Consider the following 22600-nt stretch of genomic DNA (forward strand, 5'->3'; position numbering starts at 1 on the left):
TCATTTAAACTGTGCCTAAGTGTCTTGTGTGAATAAATCCATTCAGTGTAACGTCTACCAGCAAAATATACCTTGCACCTTCTCCTCTCCTCTCCTCTCCTCTCCCCTCTCCTCCTCTTCCTCCATTAGTTTTGTGGAAGAAACTAAAACTTTTACTTTTGCTTTCCCCAAGTTTTAACTGGGGGCTGAGAATGGGATTCAATAACTTCCTTATCATGGATGGATACTTATCTGTGACATTTGGACTGGCGATGACATAGAATGTGCATGCAGGGATCAGGAATCAATTAAAGTAATCTATCCTGTTTTTCACAAGACTAAGGGAAATTGAGGCAATCCTAAATGTACTTTTAGACTTCTTGGTTGGTAGGATTGATGATTCTGCTAAAGCTCTGTACAATTGCTCCTACATTCTCTCTAATGGCTAAGGACCAGAAATACTCCCTAATTTAAGATTATAGGCATGAAAGAGATCCGAAGATGGCTAATGTGAAAAGTAGCAGACATCACAAATCTGTATCTTCCCAATTAAATTTCAACACTCTGATTGCAACATATGGTACATCTTGTTTGGTCAGTAAATAAAATAAATAAAATAAAAATAATACCAACAACTAAGCTACTATAAGCAATTTGGTCATTTAGACATAACTCTGTTTGCCTTGACAGAAAAAAAACTGATCTAATCCCATTACTATGTATGTTTAAATTCTCAAACTAATAAAATTTAGAAATATATTCATAACAAAAGATCTGACCTTTTTCTCCATCATCTCCTAATAGGCCTGGAGGACCTATACATCCTGGGCTTCCTGGAGTTCCTTGTGGACCTTTTTCAAAAGTTATTGTACCTGTTTGTGGTGAAATAGATAAAATGTAAGTTTTTATCTTGTTCATAACAGCAATGGCAGGCAATTGATATTACTTTCTGTGGTTAAAGATGAATTCATTTAATAGCATTAACAATATAGAAGATGGAAACCATTCCAAGTTACTCTTGTTGGTTTAGCTTTTTGTCGGCAGGTCTGAAAATAGGGGAAAATATTTGATATGTCCACTTCATTATTCTAAGGTAATTACTGAATATCTGCTTCCCCTGAAATAGTAAGGTGAATATTGTTTTGAGTTGTTTTGTATGTTAAGATGGCTGAAGTAGAGCAGCATATAAAGAATAAAATTACTCTTGTCTGCCCTGAGCTGGGTGCTAATGGGACAGGCTTACCTGAGGTGACAAAGCCTTCATCTCGCAAGGACATTTGCTTGATTATTCTCTTTTCCCCCCATCTTTCCCAACATTAAAACCTTCTCCAGAGATCTTTGCATAAAGTGTCCAAGATAGAATAATGTGAACCTGATCATTTTTATCTTCATGGATTGATTTGTTTGATGATCCATTTGTTTGTTTTCTTGGCTGTCCGTGGTATTCTTAGGAGTCTTCCAACACCAAAGTTCAAAAGTGTCAATACTCTTCCTATCTCGCTTCTCCAAAGTTCAACTTTCATTTCCATAGAATGTCACCAGGAATACGCTTACGCTATTTTGATCTTTGTATGCATAGAGCAGACATGTCAAACACAAGCCCCGGGGCCCGGATCTGGCCTGCGAAATGGTTTCATGTGGCCCGCGAAGCCATCCTGGAAACAGTGAGGGAATGGCCCCCACTGCCTTGGCCCTGGCCCAGAGACCCTCCTTCTGTGAGAGAACCTCAGATCTGTCCCACTCCTGCCCAGGCCCCCATAGACAACCTTGATGTGAATGATGTAGAGCTGGCAATGCCCACCCAGTAGGCCATATGCACTCTAGCCATGCCCACCCACTAGGCCACACCCACCCTGGCCATACCCACCTGGCCCCCTGAGGGCAACCGCAATGCTGATGCGGCCCTCAATGAAATTGAGTTTGACACCCCTGGCATAGAGACATGGCTTTTGAATATCTGTTCCATGTCTTTCATGGCTGCTGTATCAATTGCTAATCTGTGGTGAATTTCTGGATTGCTTGTAAGACTGATCTAAATTCTCAAAGGGATGCATATGTTAAAAATGACTATGCATTTTAAATAAATTGGAAGGATATTGAGAAAACCTTTATGGGATGGCCTGGCTGCCAGAATGCTTTATCTAAATTATAACCTTTATATGGGGATTTTGACTCTCCTGCACTCTATTACTGATCTTATATGCTAACTTCCTTTTCTGTTTGGAATCAAATAGAAATTTGGTTCTTACCTTAAAAATCACTATGGGCAAAATTAAAACATCTATTAGTATTTATTAATATTAATATTAATATTAGACTTGTATGCCACCTGACCCCCAATCACCCTGTGCAGTTTGGCAGAAATTCTGCTCATATTTTAGAAAATCCCTTTTCCAGTGCTGATGCCTGAAAAACATTTATAGACAAAACTGGGAAAGACATTTAAATTAAAATCTAATTTGCATGGGAAACTGACACTGGAATAATCCAGCCTGAAAATTACTAGTAAACTTTTTAAAAGAATTCCTTGGCAAACAGATACACATATACGAAATAAAAGTGTTGAAGATTAATTGAACTAGAATAGAGCTAACACTAATTTGCTTCCTGCATGACACTCTACAATTTAATCCCCCATTACTTTCTCTACATTTTGTCAAAGAAACAAAAAAATCTTTAGGAAGATCTCTTTAGAGTGGTGTGCCACCATCTCTTCCAAGACAGCTTTTATAACCTTCTACCTCAAGAACGCTTGACTGTCTCCTGGATCCACACCCCCATTCACTTCACAAAAAAGCTAAGAAAAGCATAGATCAGACAGTATAAGGGTTTATAGTTTATTCTGCAAATAACTTATCAACTTCCTTCAAACTGATAGGGCCAGATGAGTCCCGTGTAACATTGCAAAACACTGCTCCAATCATCCCATTAAATCCTGCCCATAAGGATCCAGACCTAAGCAAACTTGAGTGATTTGATCAGCGAGATGATATCAACCCAAATAATTGACAGTAGCCAAAGGGAAGCTTTTGCTGCCTACTGGTGCCCAAAGGGAGAAGTTCATCCTAAACAATTTTGCTGGGGCACAATCTATCCATATGGTCAGGCAGAAATAGGAAAACTATGCTGCCCATATGGTCATGTTGTAGGCTCTTATATGTTGCTGCTCTTCTGCTCCAACCATCCTTTCTACTATTTCATTGCATTTCCCAGAGCTCTTTGGTAAACCAAAGATGCCTTGGGATCTGCAAGATAGCCAGAGAGTCAGTTGTCCAACACTTTGGCAGCTTTTATACTTTAGAGTTTGACAACACACTTGGCACTACAATAAAAATATAATAATATTTTTATACCTGGTTGTCCTAAAGGGCCTACTGTTCCTGCTGGGCCAGGTGGGCCTGGAAATCCAGGATGTCCTGGTGGTCCAATAGCATCAGTTCCTGGTTGTCCTCTCTCTCCTTTCTTTCCTTTGAGGCCTGGAGAACCTGGCACACCCCTTAGACCAGGTCTTGAAATACCTATTGAACCACGGTAATTGGTTAAAATGCACTTTATGTCTGTTTTTGTAATGTGCTTGTCAGTGAAGATTTATTTATAACTTAAGAAAAATAATACTTAATTTCTATTGCTATTTAATAATAATAGTCATTTTACTGAAATAATTTTATCTTTGAGTAACATACATACCTGGACTTCCAATGGCACCAGAGGGACCCTGTGAACCTGCAAAAGTAATATTATTTCACATCAATGAAATATTGATATTGTTTTTCAATTGTCCCATGATAGCAATGCAAACTGGTACATATCTAAGATACTTTTCTGATACACACACACACACACACACACACACACACACACACACACACAAACCATGTATATGAACAAAATCAATGTGCACCAAAACTGCATGAGGATTCCTGAGACTGGGAAAGAATATTTAAAGAATATTGTTTTTTGTTCCCTTCTACTTACTTCGTAACACTATAGTGTTGACAATAATTTACTATGCAAGATGCTTTTTTCTGAGCAGCATGGTTAGTTCCTCCTAAAACTGATAGTCTCTTACCTATTGGTCCACGCTGACCTTTAGGTCCTGGAGATCCTAAGAAACCCTTATTTCCTTTTATTCCAGGTAATCCATCATAATACTCAGTCTTAAAAAGAGGGACAGACAAAAATTTGGAGAGAAAAAGAAAGGGAAAGAAGTTCAACAGTGAAGTGAAGATGACGTTCATTAGCAATAATAGCTGGTATAATAAATGGTGTGATATTCTAAGATGAATGTTCTATAATAATATTCTAGGATGAATTTCAGATACTTCTGAAAAGACTTCTTTCTTTTGTGGCCCCCAAACATTTCATCATTAAGTTTATGTTTAGGTTAATATGTTTAATATAGATTATGGTGTAATAATCTATAATTTGTTGTTGAACTCAAGTTGCTGCCTGTTTTTTTTTTTTTTTTTTGAGTAGTTAAGGGAATAGAGCACAGAGGCAAAACTCAGACATGGAAATAACCAAGCACTGATAAAAAAATCAGGTTCAACTCATCTAAAGACAAAAAGAATAATGGTACACAAGAGTCCTGGTTGTTACTCTTGATGGATTGTATTTCCTCTAAAAGTGTTGGTTCATGGCTCGGGAGTTCAAACAAATAGGGAGAACTTCATCTGATGCACTATTTACCATTTAAAGGTAAAGGTAAAGGTTCCCCCACACATGCGTGCTAGTAGTTTCCGACTCTAGGGGCCGGTGCTCATCTCCGTTTCAAAGCCGAAGAGCCAGCGTTTGTCCAAGGACGTCTTCCGTGGTCATGTAGCCGGCATGACTAGATGCCAAAGGCGCACGGAACGCTGTTACCTTCCCACCGCAGTGGTCCCTATTTTTCTACTTGCATTTTTATGTGCTTTTGAACTGCTAGGTTGGCAGAAGCTGGGACAAGTAACAGGCACTCACTCTGTTACGCAGCACTCGGGATTTGACCCGCCAAACTGCCGACCTTCTGATCGACAAGCTCAGCGTCTTAACCCACTGAGCCACCGCGTCCCTTATTTACCATTTAGGAAGCCAAAATGGAATCTGCCTGTTCAGATCAGACATTGAAGGAGCCTGTATTCAAGGTTTTCCCTTCTTGAGAGGATCATGGATATGGACTAGATGGCAGGACTTCTCATTGGTGGTCTACACTTTATAATATGCAAGACCTTACCCTCAGAAGTTCTAATTCTCCATTCTTTTACAAAGTTCTTAGTTTTGTTTGACAACCATCTGAATTAGTTGTCTATTATTATTGTTATTATTATTATTTATTTATTTATTTATTTATTTATTAAATTTTTATACCGCCCTTCTCCCGAAGGACTCAGGGCGGTGTACAGGGCAATAAATTATTATTGTTGTTGTTGTTATTATTATTGTTGTTGTTGTTGTTATTATTATTGTTGTTGTTGTTGTTATTATTATTATTATTATTATTATTATTATTATTATTATTATTATTATTATTAATCATTGCACAGTCAGCCAGATGTTCAGACTGGGTTTGGCATTTTTGTCTACCTATCGAGTCCTTACTAAGGACCTGGGATAGGCAGATCTGGATGTTTGGTGGTGTTACAGATATTGTCGCAGGATGAAAACTGTTCCCAGTAAAGCCGCCTTTTGCAATTGAGTGATGGCAAATTTGTCAACACCAATGTTGTTCAAGTGGTCACTCCAGTTGTTTTGGGATTGGACTCAAGGCGCCTATTACTTTTGGTACTACCCTTGCCTGCCTTTGCCACAGTCTTTCTATTTCTATTTGTAGGTCTTTGCCTTTTGTTATCTTCTCCAATTCTTTCTCTTCTATTCTGCTATCTCCAGGCACTGCCACTATCCAGACTTTTTTTGTCTTTCTTATCAACATTTGTTAAGTCCAGGGTGTTATGTGAAAGATGCCTGTCTGTTTGAATTGTAAAGTCCTAGAGCAATTTAACTTCTTCATTTTCTATGACTTTCTCTATTTTATGGTCCCACCAGTTCTCCCTTGCAGGCAAATGATATTTCTTGCAGGTCTTCCAATGCACCATTACTGCTACTTTGTCATGCCGCTACTTGTAGTCAGTCTGTGCTGATTATTGTTATTGTTATTATTATTGTTGTTGTTGTTTTGTTTTGGTTTTGGTTGCATTTTCTTACATCATCCAGAGTCTGTATTGATTGGGGCAGTTTATAAATATTATAAATAAATGATTTAAACGTATTGTAACAAAATGTTACAGTGCATATATTTAGTACTTACTGGACCTTCATTTCCCATAGGACCAACTTCACCTTTTATCCCCTGCATAAAAAACATAAAAACCACTTAGGTTGAAATAATTATTAAAAATACTGCCATTTCTTGTAATGGATTTATGTAAGTGACAGAATTTGAAGCTATTTGAAAATCATGTTTAAAAGAATGGATGTTTAACAATTAGAATCAATTTTAACTTAAATTTTTCTAAATGCCTGCCTTTTTCTGTGATTAGTTATTATAATCATGGCTTGTTTTACTTATAGACATCCATTTGTTTCTCAGGTTTTCTTGCAGTTTTATTTCTGCAAAGGCTTTTTGTACTATTGTGGTAAAAATCAATAACATTACAGAATAGTTAGTAGTAAAGTATATTACTGTAATGGAGAAAGCATACAAGAGTAAAAACAAGAGATTTATTATATCCAGTCCTTTGCAAACCATTTCCGACTATTATTCTAGAATTACATTTAGTACTGTATTTCCTTCTTTATGACATATAAATGGAAATAGGCTAATTGGATGATATTGTACATGGAATGAACAATTAAATCCAAATTAATGAATAGTGCTTGATCAGGGAAACCAAATATTGGAAAAATCTCCCTCTCTCTTTCTTACCTTAGTTCCAACTTTTCCAGGCAATCCTAGCAAACCATTCTGACCTTTTTCTCCCTGCAGAAATATAACAGGTATTAAATGAATTTAACATTCTTATACTGTAAATTCTAAATGCCATTTTCCTGTTCATAATATTATTTTGAAAAACAATCCTTACTGGGCAAACCAATTCTCCTTTAATTATTTACTTTGAACTCCATTCTTTACCTATTTTTTTTGTTTTCCATTTTATTTTCTCTTCTATTATTAATCTAATATTTCAAACATTCTACTGTTTAACATTTCCATCTAGATTTTAGATTTTGTTTTTTATTTATTTTCTATTTGACTCTCCCAGAGCAGTTTAGTTTGGATTTCCTAGTTTGGCTTCCTTTACCTACTGAAGTCAGGAATCCATGGTGTTATTTGAAGAAGCTGCAAGGAATACACTCAATCTTTGTGAAGGAGCAGCTTTTTGCAACCTTACTCAACCATAGTCACACTTCTACTTGACCCTTTTCTGCAACTGATCTTAGAATTTAATAAATCGCCTCTCTGTAATTTGAACATTGTTATGTAAGTTATTTTTTTTGCCAATAATACACTGCTTTTCCAAGACTGAGATATTGCTACTATACTCATGAGAGTAGGGCAGTGTCTCTCTCTCTCTCTCTCTCTCTCTCTCTCTCTCTCTCTCTCTCTCTCTCTCTCTCTCTCTCTCTCTGTGTGTGTGTGTGTGTGTGTGTGTGTGTGTCTGAATGTAATAACTAATAATAAATTTATGACATAAAATAATTTCAATATCTTCTTGTTACCCGCAGACCAGGTGAGCCAGGAGCACCATTCTTGCCTGGCCTGCCCTAATAAAAGAAACAGTAAAAGGAACAGTAAGTAGTATACAGTATGATATAGAACAGCATATGATAACTATTATTGCTGCACAAATAAATTAATAATATTTGTTAAACTTGTACTGAAGCACACTATTTAAATCTAATAAAGCATAATTTAATGAACGGAATACACAGAAATGAAGGTCCAATATTCTCCATTTTTATAAAAAGGTGAACATCCAAAATTGGCAACTAACACCCATAAATTTAAATGTGGGATTGAAAATAGTTTCCACAACAACAGACGGTTTTCATGAAGGTTTGTCATTAAAAAGAAAAAAGAAGAAGAGTTATGTGTACCTGATGACCAGGTTGTCCTGGGTCTCCTTTTATAGTATGGGAATCACCAGGTAAGCCCTAAAGAGATTTTCCCCAAACAATAGATTTTAATTCATGTTAATACACTGAACATACAAGTTGCAAAACTGAATTAATACTGTAACATTTGGAAAATACAAATGCTGCTATTAATAAATCTTAATTGTTTCTAGCAACAGAAAATTTGTAATGCGATATTTAATGTCACAGAATTCCGGATATTTTTTCTTCTTGGAGGAAGTGACTAAGGTACAGTAGAAGATGCCTCCACAGAAATATTCAGAAAGTATATTAACATTTATCACTCAACATTTTTTTTAAACAAACAACGTGCTGGTATCTGCTGCACTGACATGAGCAAGCACTATTCCCTCTGCTTTGTCTCCAGTCCCCCCCCCACTTTGTTTCCATTACTGCTTGTTCTTTGTTTTGGTAATTGTAGTTTTAATGTTTGCTTTTTCATTTTGCAGGATGTAGGTAAATAAAGTCAGGTGGACATTCTTTATTCTGTGTATCCAAGGTCCTTTCCTTGGTATGCATGATCCTCCTTGACTTGATCAAAGTCATGAAAATGGAAATATCATCATAACTGATAGCTCACAAAAGAAAAGATAGATTTATTATAATGGAGAGTTTAGGTGGCAACTGAAATAATGATTAAGAACAACCTACTGGTTCTCCTGGGAGTCCGGGATGTCCTGGAGAACCTTGGTCTCCTTTATCTCCTTTCAATTCCTGTAACAAAGGCCTTAAAGTTACTCTTTGTTCTCTGTACATTTTCTCACCATTCTCTTATCAAGCAGCGGCACTGGTATCTTCTCTCCCTCTTCCCTTTCTCTGTAGATCAAAGCTTAAGCCAAGCTAGTATTTTCATTCTTTTAAAGGACTTTTATTCTTTATTTCATTCTTTTAAAGGACAGGGAGGAGGAAGAAGTGGCAGGGGAGAACCTGTGAAGATTTTTTTTTCCTTTAAAGATATGAATTCAGAATTTCTGTCCTACAGAGAGGGATCTGCTTTCCGATAATCTACTCTAGCAGCACCATTTCCATCCCTCCAATGAATATTAAACAACAGAAGAATAGCTCCTAGTTTGTTCCCAGAAACCAATCAATTACATACACCTGGGGCATTAAGTTATTTGCACTAGTTCATCAATTGTTCATTTAAATGCAATCTTTGAATATAATCCTTTTTCTCTAAATGCAATATGCATTCATGTTATTTTCCCCAGTGGTGCATTTTTAAAGAGTGATACTTCAAAATATGGTCTGATGCCAATTGCTTCTTGTCCCCTTCAAACTCTTTAGTCCACCGTAGATGAAACACCATTTGCTAAGTTGAAGTTGCTTTTCATCTTCTTCCATTCAGCAAGAAGTCCATGGAGATTCTCAGTCATCCAGGTCATAGTTATCCCAAAGATGCCATTTCATGAGGCAACTGGACTTTCTTGTTTTTCTTTGAAGATGTTTCGCTTTTCATCCAAGGAGCTTCTTCAGCCCAGAGCTGAAGAAGCTTCTTGAATGAGAAGCGAAACATCTTCAAAGAAAAACAAGAAAGTCCAGTTGCCTCGTGAAAAAGCATCTTTGGGACATTCAGCAAGAAGAGGAAAGTATATTCCTTTTTAAGCCTGTTTTTGATACTGTTAAGAAGGAACGAAAAGAGGGTGGTGGTTATAACGTTGCTGAAAGCAGTCCTATTGCATCTCCCATAGCTATTTTGGTTAGGTGGGGCAGCCTGATATGATGATGGAGATCCTTTCTTTCCCTAAAGGGCGACAAACAGCATGCCTAAGCAACCTAATTCTGAATCTAATTCCAGATTCCATTTATTAAAATATCTGTGTGGAATATAAAGGGGCATTATCTGAATAATGATAATGTACCATTTCTATGATAATGCACCATTTCTTACTCTGTATTGGAAATATCTTGGAAGCCTTTCTTCTAGGATATGCAGGGATATTGGCAGCTGTGAAAAATTAAGAAATTGCTATTTGATATTGATTCCCATGCTGGGAAAGGTTGAGGGCAGGAGAAGAAGGGGACGACAGAGAATGAGGTAGCTGGATGGAGTCACTGAAGCAGTAGGCATGAGCTTAAATGGACTCCAGAAGATGGTAGAGGACAGGAAGGCCTGGAGGAACGTTGTCCATGGGGCTGTGATGGGTCGGATATGACTTTGAAACTAACAACAACATTGATTCCCAACAATTAGACTAAGGTTTAGTTGGGTTTTAGCTATCTCTGGCTTTGTGTTCACTGAACTTTCTAACATAGAATATATCTAGAATTCTGTACTTTGAAGATAATTAAACAGTTACAGATTACACTGAAAATGGGACTTATGGCAAATACACAATCTAATGACATGAGCTAGAAATCATCTCTTTATACATAGAATTTCCCAAAGAGCCATATAAATACAGCACTGCATATTGCACTGAATGTTAACAATATTATATTGTTACCGTTGTATTTTCTGCTCCAGTTAATGTTATAATAACCGTTCCACTTGGTCCAGGAGGACCTATTAGTCCACAATCACCCTGAAATAATAATAATAATAAAATGTTGTTAAAATGGATTTGATAAATTAATATAAGATAAATTAATAACATCATTGGTTAACAGTCTGCATGCCTACCAACTAATTCTTAACACAAACAGGGATTAATGGCCTCATGATCTGCGAGCTTCCTAGATGCAAATTCTTAGCCATTATGAGGCACAGAATGCTCAAATATTGCTTTGACCCAACAGGCTCTTCTTCTACTTTTCATCATTTCCATGTATGATTAGGGGATGTAGCATGATGCATGCTAAAGAATAGCATTTGAGAAACATACTTACAGAATAGCAGTAGGGTAGACAAATGTTTTTATCATCAAATTAATAAAGTTATTGGTTCCTGTAATTCATAGATTCAGTTTAAACTGATTTTTATGTTTATTGGATAAAAAAGAGCAACATCGTTAAAATATGTCCTTTGTATTTAATTTACTGGAAATAGTAATGGACTGCATTAAATAAATCCAACTAATCTTATCCTGCATTTGTAGTGATTAAAATATATATTTCAAACAAAGTTAATTTACACAAACCCAGTTTAATTAGATAATTGCTCCAAGGTTCTTCAAAATTTATTCTCCACACAATAGCTTACTGACTATGAATTTATTTCAGGATAACTCTACATTAATTTTGTAGAAAAAGTTTATTTTACTATAGCTGGTGTTCAAATCAAAAGTGATTTATATGTAATCTTAAATGATGTCTACCCAACATTCCTCTACTATAGGAGTACAATACCATAAGAATGTAATTTCTCCCTCATTTCTAAAGCTCCCTTTGCCCCTTTACTAGGCTGTGGTATCTTCTGGAACTGATTGCAAGCTGGCTGCAGACTGATGGATTTCATTAAAAATAACTGCCCAGCCCTTGTCTGTCCTCCTCTGCCCCCCCTTTTTGATAAATGCTTTCTAATAATGGGATACAGGTGGTCCTTGACTTATAAGTATTTGTTTAGTGACTGTTTGAAGTTACAACAGCAATGAAAAAAGTAAATTCCGACTGTTTTCACACCATTGAAACATCTCCACAGTCATGTGATCAAAATTTGGTGCTTGGCAACTAGTTCATATTTATGATAATTGCAGTACCCTGAGGTCATGTGGCCACTTCTTGCGACCTTCTGACAAGCAAAGTCAACGGGGTAGCCAAATTCACTTAACAACTGTGTTACTATCTTAAGAAATGCAGTGCTTCACTTAACAAATTTGGCAAGGAAGGTCTTTCATAAAATGGGCAAAACTCATTTAATAACTGTCTTGCTTAGCAACAGAAAATTTGGGCTCAATTGTGGTCGCAGTAGGTTTATAATGTTGCAGAAGAAACTAAACTGATTGCAAAAAGAAGACTTAATCCATCATATTGATGAATGTTCAATTAGTGGGAAAGCTGAAACAATTGAAATATGTTAGTTTAATAATAGTAAGAGTGAGAAAATTATGTACACTTACTTTTATTCCTTTGGATCCAATAACATCAATACCCATGATACCCTAGAAAGCAAAGCCTTCATTTAAAATGCATTCAAAAGTCTAAAACAATGATGACACCATGAGTAAATGATGCTAGGATAATTATTTGTATTGTTCATTTATAATAAATCTAACAATACCTTGGGCCCTGGAGGTCCTGCTCTTCCTACTGTGCCCTAAAATGTACAAAACAAAAATAAAAGTGGATTTTTAATTTTGTTTTGCTATAAATGCATTCTAAGAATACAGAAGAATGGCAAATGTTAATGTTTTCTGTACAATAGTTTACTGGAAGTATGAGAATATGGCTGCTATCTAATACCACATTAATTGAAGAACTTGTATCACTCTATAAATAAATAGGCTTCCTGGACCGACAGGGCACTGCTGGGAGAATAGGCGGAGTCAAAAGACAGGAAGCTGGCCAGCTGTGGGTCTACTTGGAGCTACTTTCTTCAACAATTCATGCATTCCTCCCTATGGATCTAGGCTATAGATGGAGTGCACTCTATAAGCAATTCATATTTTGTCAGACATCTGATGCTATCACCATGCAGCACCAATTGTGAAGCCTGTTCTGGTATCAGAAGGAGTCAAGATTCTGCTTTTAATCTATAAAGCTCTATATAGATTGGCATTTGATTCCTTCTCCAAGAAGAGTTACAAATATTCCAGAAGTGAAGAGGGCTGAGGCCCAAAGGCAAGTTTCTCCTTTATAGCCCTAGTTCTCTGGAATGGTGTCTTTTTGGAGATGAGATTGGCTTCGTTCTTCATAGCTTTCCAGAAAACTAGTGAAAAGGGAATTATTCTGATAGACCTTGAAATGATTTTTGATGTAGACCAGGTTATGTTCAGTGTTTTAATTTAATTTAAATTTACCTTGAATGGAAAAATGTTTAAATATTTTTAATTATTGTGAACTTGCTAGAACTGTAAGATGTAGCAGTATATGCATTTAATTTACAATATGTGACAGTATATAAATTTAATAAACAAAAATGCTAATAAACAATTAATTAGTATAAAATGCAATGTTTAAATAATGTCACAAATAATATAGAACATTATCTGCTTATGTGAATAGACATACTGTATATAAATGATGAAATTTGCAAGAACCACTCAAAGGTAAAACAATTTGCTTAGGAAGATTTTGCTTATGCAGTTTGTAGTCAGATAGTATGAAAACACTTTGAAGAAGACAAAATAAAAAATAGTTTCCCCAAACAAGAGAAATTTCCCAGGCAAACTGAATGGGACAACAGCACTCTGATAAGAAAGGAAGAAGGTATGAGAAAAACTGGCTAAGCTTTAACATATTAATGAAGCTTTGTATAAAAGCTATATAAATGTATATAAATAAATGCATAAAATGTTTCTTTGGGATAACAAAATATTACATTCAGCTTCCAAGTAGAATAAAAACTTACATTCTATTTCTACAAAACAATTAAAATTTCTTACTGGAAAACCTGGAGGGCCTTGTGGTCCAATTGTCCCAGGTAATCCTTGAAGTCCTGGCTCACCCTTTAAGAGATAAATCATTATTTAACATTTATATCAATCATTAATATTCTTGTTTTTTCTTCCCCATTAACATTTATTCAAGTTAATTAATACATGTAGTGATTTTATTTCCACTAAGTAATACTTTGTTTATTGCATAGAATAACATTTTAAATTATAATATATAAAGTAGTGACATTGATATTGACCCTAAAGTTCCTAGGGACCACACCTCCTCTTCCTTCCTTCCTTCCTTCCTTCCTTCCTTCCTTCCTTCCTTCCTTCCTTCCTTCCTTCCTTCCTTCCTTCCTTCCTTCCTTCCTTCCTTCCTTCCTTCCTTCCTTCCTTCCTTGGGGCCTACAAAATGTATACCTGGTGATCCTCTTTTTTTGGATACATAATGAATAAACCCATTAGCTCCTGACTTCAAAAATCTTGATTTGCATGATATAATATTATTCTAATTTAAATAAAGATTCTGTGATTTACAATTCTAATTAAACCGAATATACAGTACATCTTCATTTTTTATGCAATTATTTCTCAGAACGTTTCAAGCTTACCTGAAATCCAGGCATTCCTGGTAATCCAGGATTACCTTTAGAAGAACTGTAACCTTGATTGAACCCTTTTGCAGAAGCTCCCTTAAGAATTAAATGAAAAGAAAAGACATTCCATTGATCAGAATGGCAGAATTAAAAGTATCAGATAAATGTAGCAAACATATTTTGATTAACTGTTTAATGGTAATTAGACGGTGTGAAAGAATAGCTGGTAACAGACAACTAGAGATCTAATCTTCCCTTCTTCATGCTTATTCCTTTCATTCACAACATGCCTGAAATTTCCATGGGATTAATTAATGTTTTGGTCATGAGCAGATAGCATAACAAGGAAATAATATTCTATAGTTGTTCTAAATGTAATGCAATCTTGTAAATATTGTGATTACTCTCCCCTCTCCATATTTTATCAGTGGACAAAAATACACAAGCACATCAACATAATTTTGGACAATCAATGTATTGTCCTCATATTGAAATTGGTACTCAAGGTCAAATTCCCAGCCAGCCATGGAGCAAAGCAGTTCAATTATTCTATTTCAGTCCAAGCTACTCAAAACGGTTTCTTTGCTAATGGGGATAAATTAGGACTGATTCCTATGAATATTGGTTTCAGCTCCCAGGGAAAGAGTGGCATATACATATAATATTGATAAAATGATAGCAAGATTGATAAAACATTGAGCAGAATGCAATAAAATAAGAGGCAAAGAAATGATTTAATGAAAGGAAATGAAAACAAGTGTGTAGGGAGAACAAGGGTGTGGGGGGGGAAGTGGCAAACTGTGTATTGTGAATGTCCCAACAAAACTACATCTTCCATGCAACTTCAATCCCAAATAAGGAAGGGTAGGGCTTATGTCATTATTTTGGTCTCATTCTTGTTAAGAATGGATACCCATGTTCCTAGGCTACTGTAGATCATTATTTCTCTTTTTGTAGGTTCACTGTTTTACCTTTTCTCCTTTGATGCCCTTAGAACCCTAGATAGAGAGAAACACATTATAAAAAAGAAGAAATGCACGTTTCTAAAATAGGGACCCAGATATCCAATGAAATATTCAAAATTACCAAATCTCTCCAACTGCTAAGAAAGACCACTGAAAATGACAAAATTACAGGAAATCAGGAAAAATAAGTCATTGTCTAATTGATTCTATATTTATGATTGGTCAGAAGTAAGCACCTTGCAATTATCCCTGACAGTGGTATTATGAACAACATAATTTTATTATTTATGTATTCTTGATAATGTATTGCACTGTTGTACAATATTCAGTATGATAGGATTAGATGATTAACAAATACAGTAAGAAAATAAAGACACAGCCTTGGTGGCGCAGTGGGCTAATGGCTCCTTAAGTAACACCAGCTGCCTGCAATTAGTGCAGGTTCGAGTCCCACCAGGCTCAAGGTTGACTCAGCCTTCCATCCTTCCGAGGTAGGTAAAATGAGGACCCAGATTGTTGGGGGCAATTAAGCTGACTTTGTAATAATGCCGCTTGGGGGGCCGAAAGCCCTAATAAGCAGGCATATACATAGAATGAAGGCTACTGCTAAGCTTGTAAGCCGCCCTGAGTCTTCAGAGAAGGGCGGGATATAAATGGAATTAAAATAAAATAAAATAAAAATTTTGGGGGGAAAAAAACACAAAATGAATTTCTTAAATGGCATATTTGACCAAAACTTACTGGTAATCCTGGAGGTCCTCCCTGTCCTAAGAGTCCTGGAAAACCTTGCTCACCCTGGTTGAAAGAGAAAGAGAAGCTGGCAAGAAAAGAATTCTCAAAGGTCTCTAGATAGCATGCTTTGTTACTCCATGTGCACATCCTACTCCAAATACACCACAGCTAATATTTTGCTTATTTTACAACTGGCATCTTAATGTAATGCCATTCATACCTTTGTTCCATTGCATCCTGGTATACCTGGAGGTCCAGGAGGGCCAACATTTCCAGGCTCACCCTGAAAATATTTACAAGATTGTCAAGATAAACAACATTACCATTTCATAGAACTCAGAATATACTTTTGAGCAATTGGCCAGCAATTGGTTTATGAAAATTGGATGTGTTATAACTGAGCATTGAAACATTCATGTCAATAAAATCATTAAGAGAGAGTAGTTAGATAAATAGATAGATGGATAGATAGATAGATAGATGATATTGATAGATAGACAGATAGATATAGATAGATAGATAGATAGATAGATAGATAGATAGATAGATAGATAGATAGATAGATAGAAATTCATACTTCTGAAAAGTTATAATTTAATTTAATTTAATTTATTGAATTTATATACCGCCCTTTCCCGAAGGACTCAGGGCGGTTTACAGGGTATAATTTTTAAAACATTAATACAAAAATTAAGACCAATTTTAAAAAGATTAAACTAAGTCCCTGCAACATGTAAAACCCCAGTTAAAACCCCAATTAAAACTCAGCCTGAGCCGGAAAGCTTGAAGAGCCAGGTCTCGGCGGAATGATCGAAGGTCAGGGGCAGTCCTAAGCTCCGCAGGCAGCTGGTTCCAGAGGGCAGGCGCCCCCACAGAGAAGGCCCTCCCCCTGGGTGTCATCTGCCGGCATTCTTTGACCGGCGGCACCCTGAGAAGACCCTCCCTGTGGGAGCGCACAGGACGAAGGGAGCTTGATGCCGGCAGCAGGTGTTCCCTCAAATATCCTGGACCCAAGCCATATAGGGCTTTATAGGTCATCACCAGCACCTTGAATCTCACCCGGTGGGCAACTGGAAGCCAATGCAGCTCGCGGAGCAGAGGTGTTACATGGGAGTAACGGGAAACTCCCATCACAACTCGCGCGGCTGCATTTTGCACCAGTTGAAGCCTCCGAGTGGTCCTCAAGGGCAGCCCCATGTAGAGAAATAGAAATAATACAATGCTTAACTAAATATAAATTTCCAAATTGGTTTAGTAAATATTATTATACTTACTGGAAGACCTGGAGGACCAGAGTAACCAGGAACTCCTGGCTTACCCTAAGGATAAAAGAATGAAAGAGGAGAAAAATTAAATTGCATTAAGAATGAATTTAAAACTGAATTATTGGATGTGATTTTAAAATACAGGGAGTCCTCAACTTACAACAGTTCATTTAGCAACCATTTGAAGTTACAACGACATTGAAAAAAGTGACTTATGACTGTTTTTCGCACTTACAACCATTACAGCATCCCCCTGGTCACATCAAAATTCAGATGTTTGGCATCTGACTCATTTATGGCAGCTGCAGTGACTTGAGATCATGTGATTACCTTTTGTGACCTTTTGACAAGCAAACTTAATGAGGAAGCCAGATTCACTTAGCAACCAGGTTACTAGCTTAACAGCTACAGTGATTCATTAAGAACTGTGGCAAGAAAAATGGTAAAATGGGGAAATTCCACTTAAAATGTCTCACTTAGCAACAGAGATTTGGGGCTCAATTGTGGTCATAAGTTGAGAAGTCCCTGTATATTAAACAGATAGTTCATTCATTCCAATTATTATTAAAATTTCTTAGAGTCTTTTAAAAGATGCCAACTAAGGTTGCAAGCAAAATGGCTGTCATCTCCCAGGGCTCAAACCCTCCAGCGACAGCTGTCTTGCAGTCACTTGATAAGGAGCCACTGTTTGGTGTGCCTGTGGATTATCTCCCATCTTCTTATCCAGGAAGATTTTGAAAAGGAGATCTATTCTTTGCCATAGTCATTGGCTTTGCTTTTGCAGAGCCATCTGTAACTCCATCATTACTTTCTTTGGAAGCATTTTATAGCATTTAGGATTTAGTTTGCTATACTTTAATTGCAAGTACCATTACATAGGATGGAATGTGAACAACGTTAGATATTGTGCCAATAATTTTCAAATTCTGATTATTCTTAATATAGTATAATAAAATACCAACCCTTGAACCTTTAGCTCCAGCAGGGCCTACTGCTCCTGAAAAACCCTAGAAAGCAAAGGAAAGTAGAATTAATTAGATTAAAATATTATCTTTATGCAGAAAGCTCAAATATGCAATTTATCTGCTTTTTTAAATGCCCCATTCTACTCTCATTTGCCAGCTAAGGATTGTAAGAACATTACCAATCAGAATGAACAAAGTTATTTAACATTTAAATATTAAAAATCCATTTCTGTTCTCTAAATCCCTTAAGATGCTATCTATCAGCTCAACTTACTTTTATGTTTTTTTTCTCAGCAGGTAGAGAACATTAGATTCACCAGTTTGATTATTTAAGATTACTTGTAGGACTTATGTGAAACTTGGAGACATTCATTTATTTTTTGGATTTAAGAAATCAGAAAAGTCAAACAGGTATCAAGGACCATGCCTGCCAGACTATTAATATGTCTGGCTATCATTTGGCCTGCCACCAGTGCAAATGATTGGCAGTGTAAAGCAGTAGCAATGCAAAATTGTTCTGTAATAAAATGAAATGTTCACAGCCAGAAGTAGCACCTCCTGTGTTTTACAACTATGCAGCAACTTTTAACTGATACCAGATCTGCTCTCTGATGTTGAATGGTCCATGTGGTCCATTCATAAGCTAGCTACTTAAAATTCAGTCTTTAATATATTCATTTATAAAGTGAGCAAATACTCAATTACTAGGACCAATGCATGCAAAATTCCTTGCCGATGTTATTCTAGTTGGGTAAGAAAAGACCTACAAAAATCAACCAAGACCAGAGGGCATCAAGGATTCCACAGTTCAACTCTGAGCTCCAAATATTCTCTTCTAGAAGTGTTTGTGGATGGGAGATAAATAACCCCTCCCCCAAACACACATATGTTCCCTTAATCCAAATACACGTATTTTCTTGGAAGGGAAAGCAGTAAAGAGTCACATCAAGGATATAAGATTAAAAACATGAAAAATGAGTGATCCAGTAGTTGGTATGGTAATTTCTCTATGGACTAATGCATCAAATGAGAGAAAGCAGTAAAAATTAAGCAGGTTTTGTTGATGTTATTCTAATATTGTAATCAGTAAGATATTAGAATGCTTGTCTTCTATAGAATTAGTCTAATTTCTGGATCACAGTTAAATAAGGTTACTACTTATTTTTGCTAAACACTGTTGACAGATCTGGATTAAATAAAGTGGCTAAAACATACCCATTTTTTCATTATTTGTTCAGTTAGCCATAGAATCAAAATTCATTTATTTACAGAGTATTTAAGAGTTGATACCACATTTGCTGAGGCACATTTTTGAAAACATACCATAGAAGTGTGATGTATTTTAAATGCTAAGAAGATACACTTTACAGAGTGGGTAGAACAATTCAAGATGGGCATTGTCTTTCCTTATACACTCTCTTTGCTGTATCCAGCCTGGAAATGAAATGTTAGACTTCAGGTCCATTGTCAAGCTCATATATAAATAGAAATGGAAATCCTAAGCCCTAGCAGGATGGAAAGTTTCTTGTACATATAACCTCCTCTGATATCAACAATGTTAGGAACAAACAATCAGATCCACAAGTGAAGAGTTCAATTAGTTGTTTTATTATGGGGTTCTTGGTGCTCTCTGAGCTTTCTGGCTTTCTTGCATGTTCCATTACCAAGCTAGATAACATCATCAGTGGTAGCCCACAGTTCAACCTTAAGTTACAAATATTCTCTTCTATTAGCAATTTATTGGTCAAGTTTATAACACAGGAATCTTCTCAGATTATCAGTTTGCACCTGGGCCAGACTAAATAAGGCATTCAAGGTGGGGGGGGGGGTGTAGGATTTTGTCCTCTTATGCCCAAATAGGGATTCCCTGATTGACTCCTTCCTGTGCTATGAGTTATGAGCTATGAGTACAGAAACATTTACTTTTCAGCATTATCTAAATCAACAGTCGTTCATTCACTGATATGCAATCATAGTAGATTATAAATACCTTAGGTCCTTGTGGTCCAGTAGGGCCCTCTGGGCCTTCGAAGCCCATCTGACCAGGTAGACCAGGGTAACCAGGAAAGCCCTTTTCTCCCTGTAAACATAATTTATTTAATATTTTATTTTTAGTTATTCTAGAAACTCAGAATAGTGCTATCCATTGTGTAAATTTCTAGAAATTAGTTTTCTTTATTAAATATATACTCATGTAGATAATAAAAATACATCCAGGCAGAAGATGTCTATATCATCAAATAAACTGGAAGCATTCTTCTATGCATAATCTGTCACATAAATATACGAATATGTATATGTGAAAGCCCATGTCAAAGAAAGATGCAGTACTGAAAACAGACATATTGGAATAAGAAGAGTTTCATTAACTTTCATGACTAAGTAGATAAAAATCATGTAAGCCATTCAGTACCCATTCTAAGAAGAAGCCTATTAAAAAATAAATTCAGGACTAGAGCACCAAGCAGAATTCAACCAAGATAGATCTACAATATTCCAAAGAGTCAAGAGAACATCTGACCATAATCAGAAAAGTAACACCTCTGTTGTTCAGTAGACTGAGTTGTGACACCTTATAGAGGTTCTTAATGGATCTTAATACATTTTCCAATGAAAGAAAAGTCTAACCCAGGGGTAGGCAACCTCGGCTCTTTTATGACTCATAGCTGGCTCAGGAATTCTGGGAGTTGAAGTCCATGAGTCATAAAAGAGCCGAGGTTGCCTGGTCTAACCATACAGTGAAGAAAATACCAGCATCCGTTGAGAATTTCTGGTGGGACCAGAGGAACTGGATGGTGAAGAGCTGGTTCTGATATAAAATAATAAAAGTCACTGTTCCATGATGTGTATGCTTCCATGCTCCCTGTTGCTCTCTCTACCTGGGGCCTCAGAAAAACATAGCACTCCCTTCCCCCCTAAGTGTCATGGCTGGCCTTGAAGGTATCGATTAATTTGAACTATTATGTACCAGCAAATCAGTCTCAACTCAAACACCACATAGACAGAACTTCTCCGGAATACCCTGCCCGCAATGTGGTCCTTCAGTCCTCCAGTTGATCATTGTCTTCTCCTGCACTGCATGAAATAAAGTATTTGCCATTGAAACTAAAGAGATTATCCACCTCCAACATCTTCATATATCACTGCTACTTTACATAGTGCCTGGTTGCTTTAACTGGGCAACTGGAATGACCCCACTGGGAATTTATAATCCCAGAATTCTTTCATTATTATTCCTAGTATCTCCCTCCCTGCAATACCTTTATGAGGCAGCATCAAAGGACTTGGGGGGGGTGTCTTTTTTTTCCATTGGAGCCTAATTTTGTTTTGGGGATTTTTAATTGGATTTTGTTTTGTGTTTTGCATCATTGTAAAGTAGAGGTAGTTTCAATCCCTTTTCCCCCATCCCAATTTTATAAATTTAATGTTTTCTAATTGACTAACGGCCCTTCTTTGAATCATGCTTGCATGCTTAGCTAATTTTGCTTCATCTTTCTGAAATGCTTTCCTATTTAATTGCCAACAGAATGTCAGTTCAATTATCTTGCTCTGCTTCCTTGATATGCCTATAAGTCAATATTGAAAATTAGATTTCCATGATTTTGAAATGCCCACTTTGGGGAGCTATATGTACTCATTCTTTGGTTGAATGTCTGCAGTATACTGAAGCTGTCTCAGCAACATAGTAATGTTCCATATTGTTCCAACAATGTGACTTCAGAATTGCTAAGGTATTTTGCTAAATTAATGTGGTTGCTCAACATTATTATAACATTATTATTTTCTGTATTTATTTTTGTATATTGTACTATCCCAAAATCCACCATTAGGGGGGTGTTATGTCCACAGCAGACAAAAAACATTCTGCAATAAAGGTTCATAAAAATATAGTTATTTGAGAAACTATATTTATTTAAATCTACTTTTAAATTTTTGAGGATTAACCCCATCATCATGCTTTAAACTCTACTGCAAAACCTTTTTTTCCTGTTAGGAACACCTTTGGTGACTGAGAATGATAGTTAGATTTACCATGTAATTATCTTTCTGGTCACTTAAAAATTCCCCTATTGAAAGAGGAATTTAAAGAGAGTTCAACCAACCAATTACTTTAGTGTGCTTGCTAACTAATATACCTTATTTTTTGTAATTCATTTTATTGCTGGAGGCAAAGTTTTTCATTGTTACAATAATAATATCCCAGAAAATTGGAAAAATTCCAGTCAAATCCTTCCTTCAAAGATGGTTTCAGCCCCATAAGGTAGACAAGACCAAGAAACCAATGCCATGTAGGTGTAAAACTACTCTAAGACAACTATAGTATATTCTCCTTATTCTTTGCAGTTTGAAATGTAAGCTTTCTTTGTTGAAGATAGCCTTTTCCTGTTGGGTCTGTCCTTTCATAACCAGAAAGGTACTTCACCATAAGGCTATCTATTATTGTGCACGCTGCTGATTCTGCAAATGTTAAATACTGCTTTAAAAGTACTTGGATTTAATTGTATAGCT

The 22600-nt window shown here is 36.3% G+C and overlaps 1 protein-coding gene across 1 annotated transcript in view; it reads right to left on the reverse strand.

Moving 5' to 3' along the window:
* COL4A3 (collagen type IV alpha 3 chain) overlaps positions 1-22600 on the reverse strand; it is a gene marked incomplete at both ends in the record, with an annotated part of 69962 nt that overhangs the window by 33529 nt on the left and 13833 nt on the right. The window contains 20 exons of the mRNA XM_081328537.1: positions 759-851; positions 3333-3497; positions 3667-3702; positions 4049-4136; positions 6263-6304; positions 6881-6934; positions 7675-7719; positions 8053-8109; positions 8743-8805; positions 10539-10616; positions 12090-12131; positions 12251-12286; positions 13575-13637; positions 14180-14260; positions 15136-15162; positions 15871-15924; positions 16082-16144; positions 17136-17180; positions 18089-18133; positions 20082-20171. Of these exons, the coding sequence (XP_081184663.1) occupies positions 759-851; positions 3333-3497; positions 3667-3702; positions 4049-4136; positions 6263-6304; positions 6881-6934; positions 7675-7719; positions 8053-8109; positions 8743-8805; positions 10539-10616; positions 12090-12131; positions 12251-12286; positions 13575-13637; positions 14180-14260; positions 15136-15162; positions 15871-15924; positions 16082-16144; positions 17136-17180; positions 18089-18133; positions 20082-20171 (1267 nt within the window). The remainder of the gene's footprint in view (positions 1-758; positions 852-3332; positions 3498-3666; positions 3703-4048; positions 4137-6262; positions 6305-6880; positions 6935-7674; positions 7720-8052; positions 8110-8742; positions 8806-10538; positions 10617-12089; positions 12132-12250; positions 12287-13574; positions 13638-14179; positions 14261-15135; positions 15163-15870; positions 15925-16081; positions 16145-17135; positions 17181-18088; positions 18134-20081; positions 20172-22600) is intronic.

The sequence above is a fragment of the Vipera berus genome (genome assembly GCF_964194415.1).
Source record: "Vipera berus genome assembly, chromosome: 5".
Classification (NCBI taxonomy): domain Eukaryota; kingdom Metazoa; phylum Chordata; class Lepidosauria; order Squamata; family Viperidae; genus Vipera; species Vipera berus.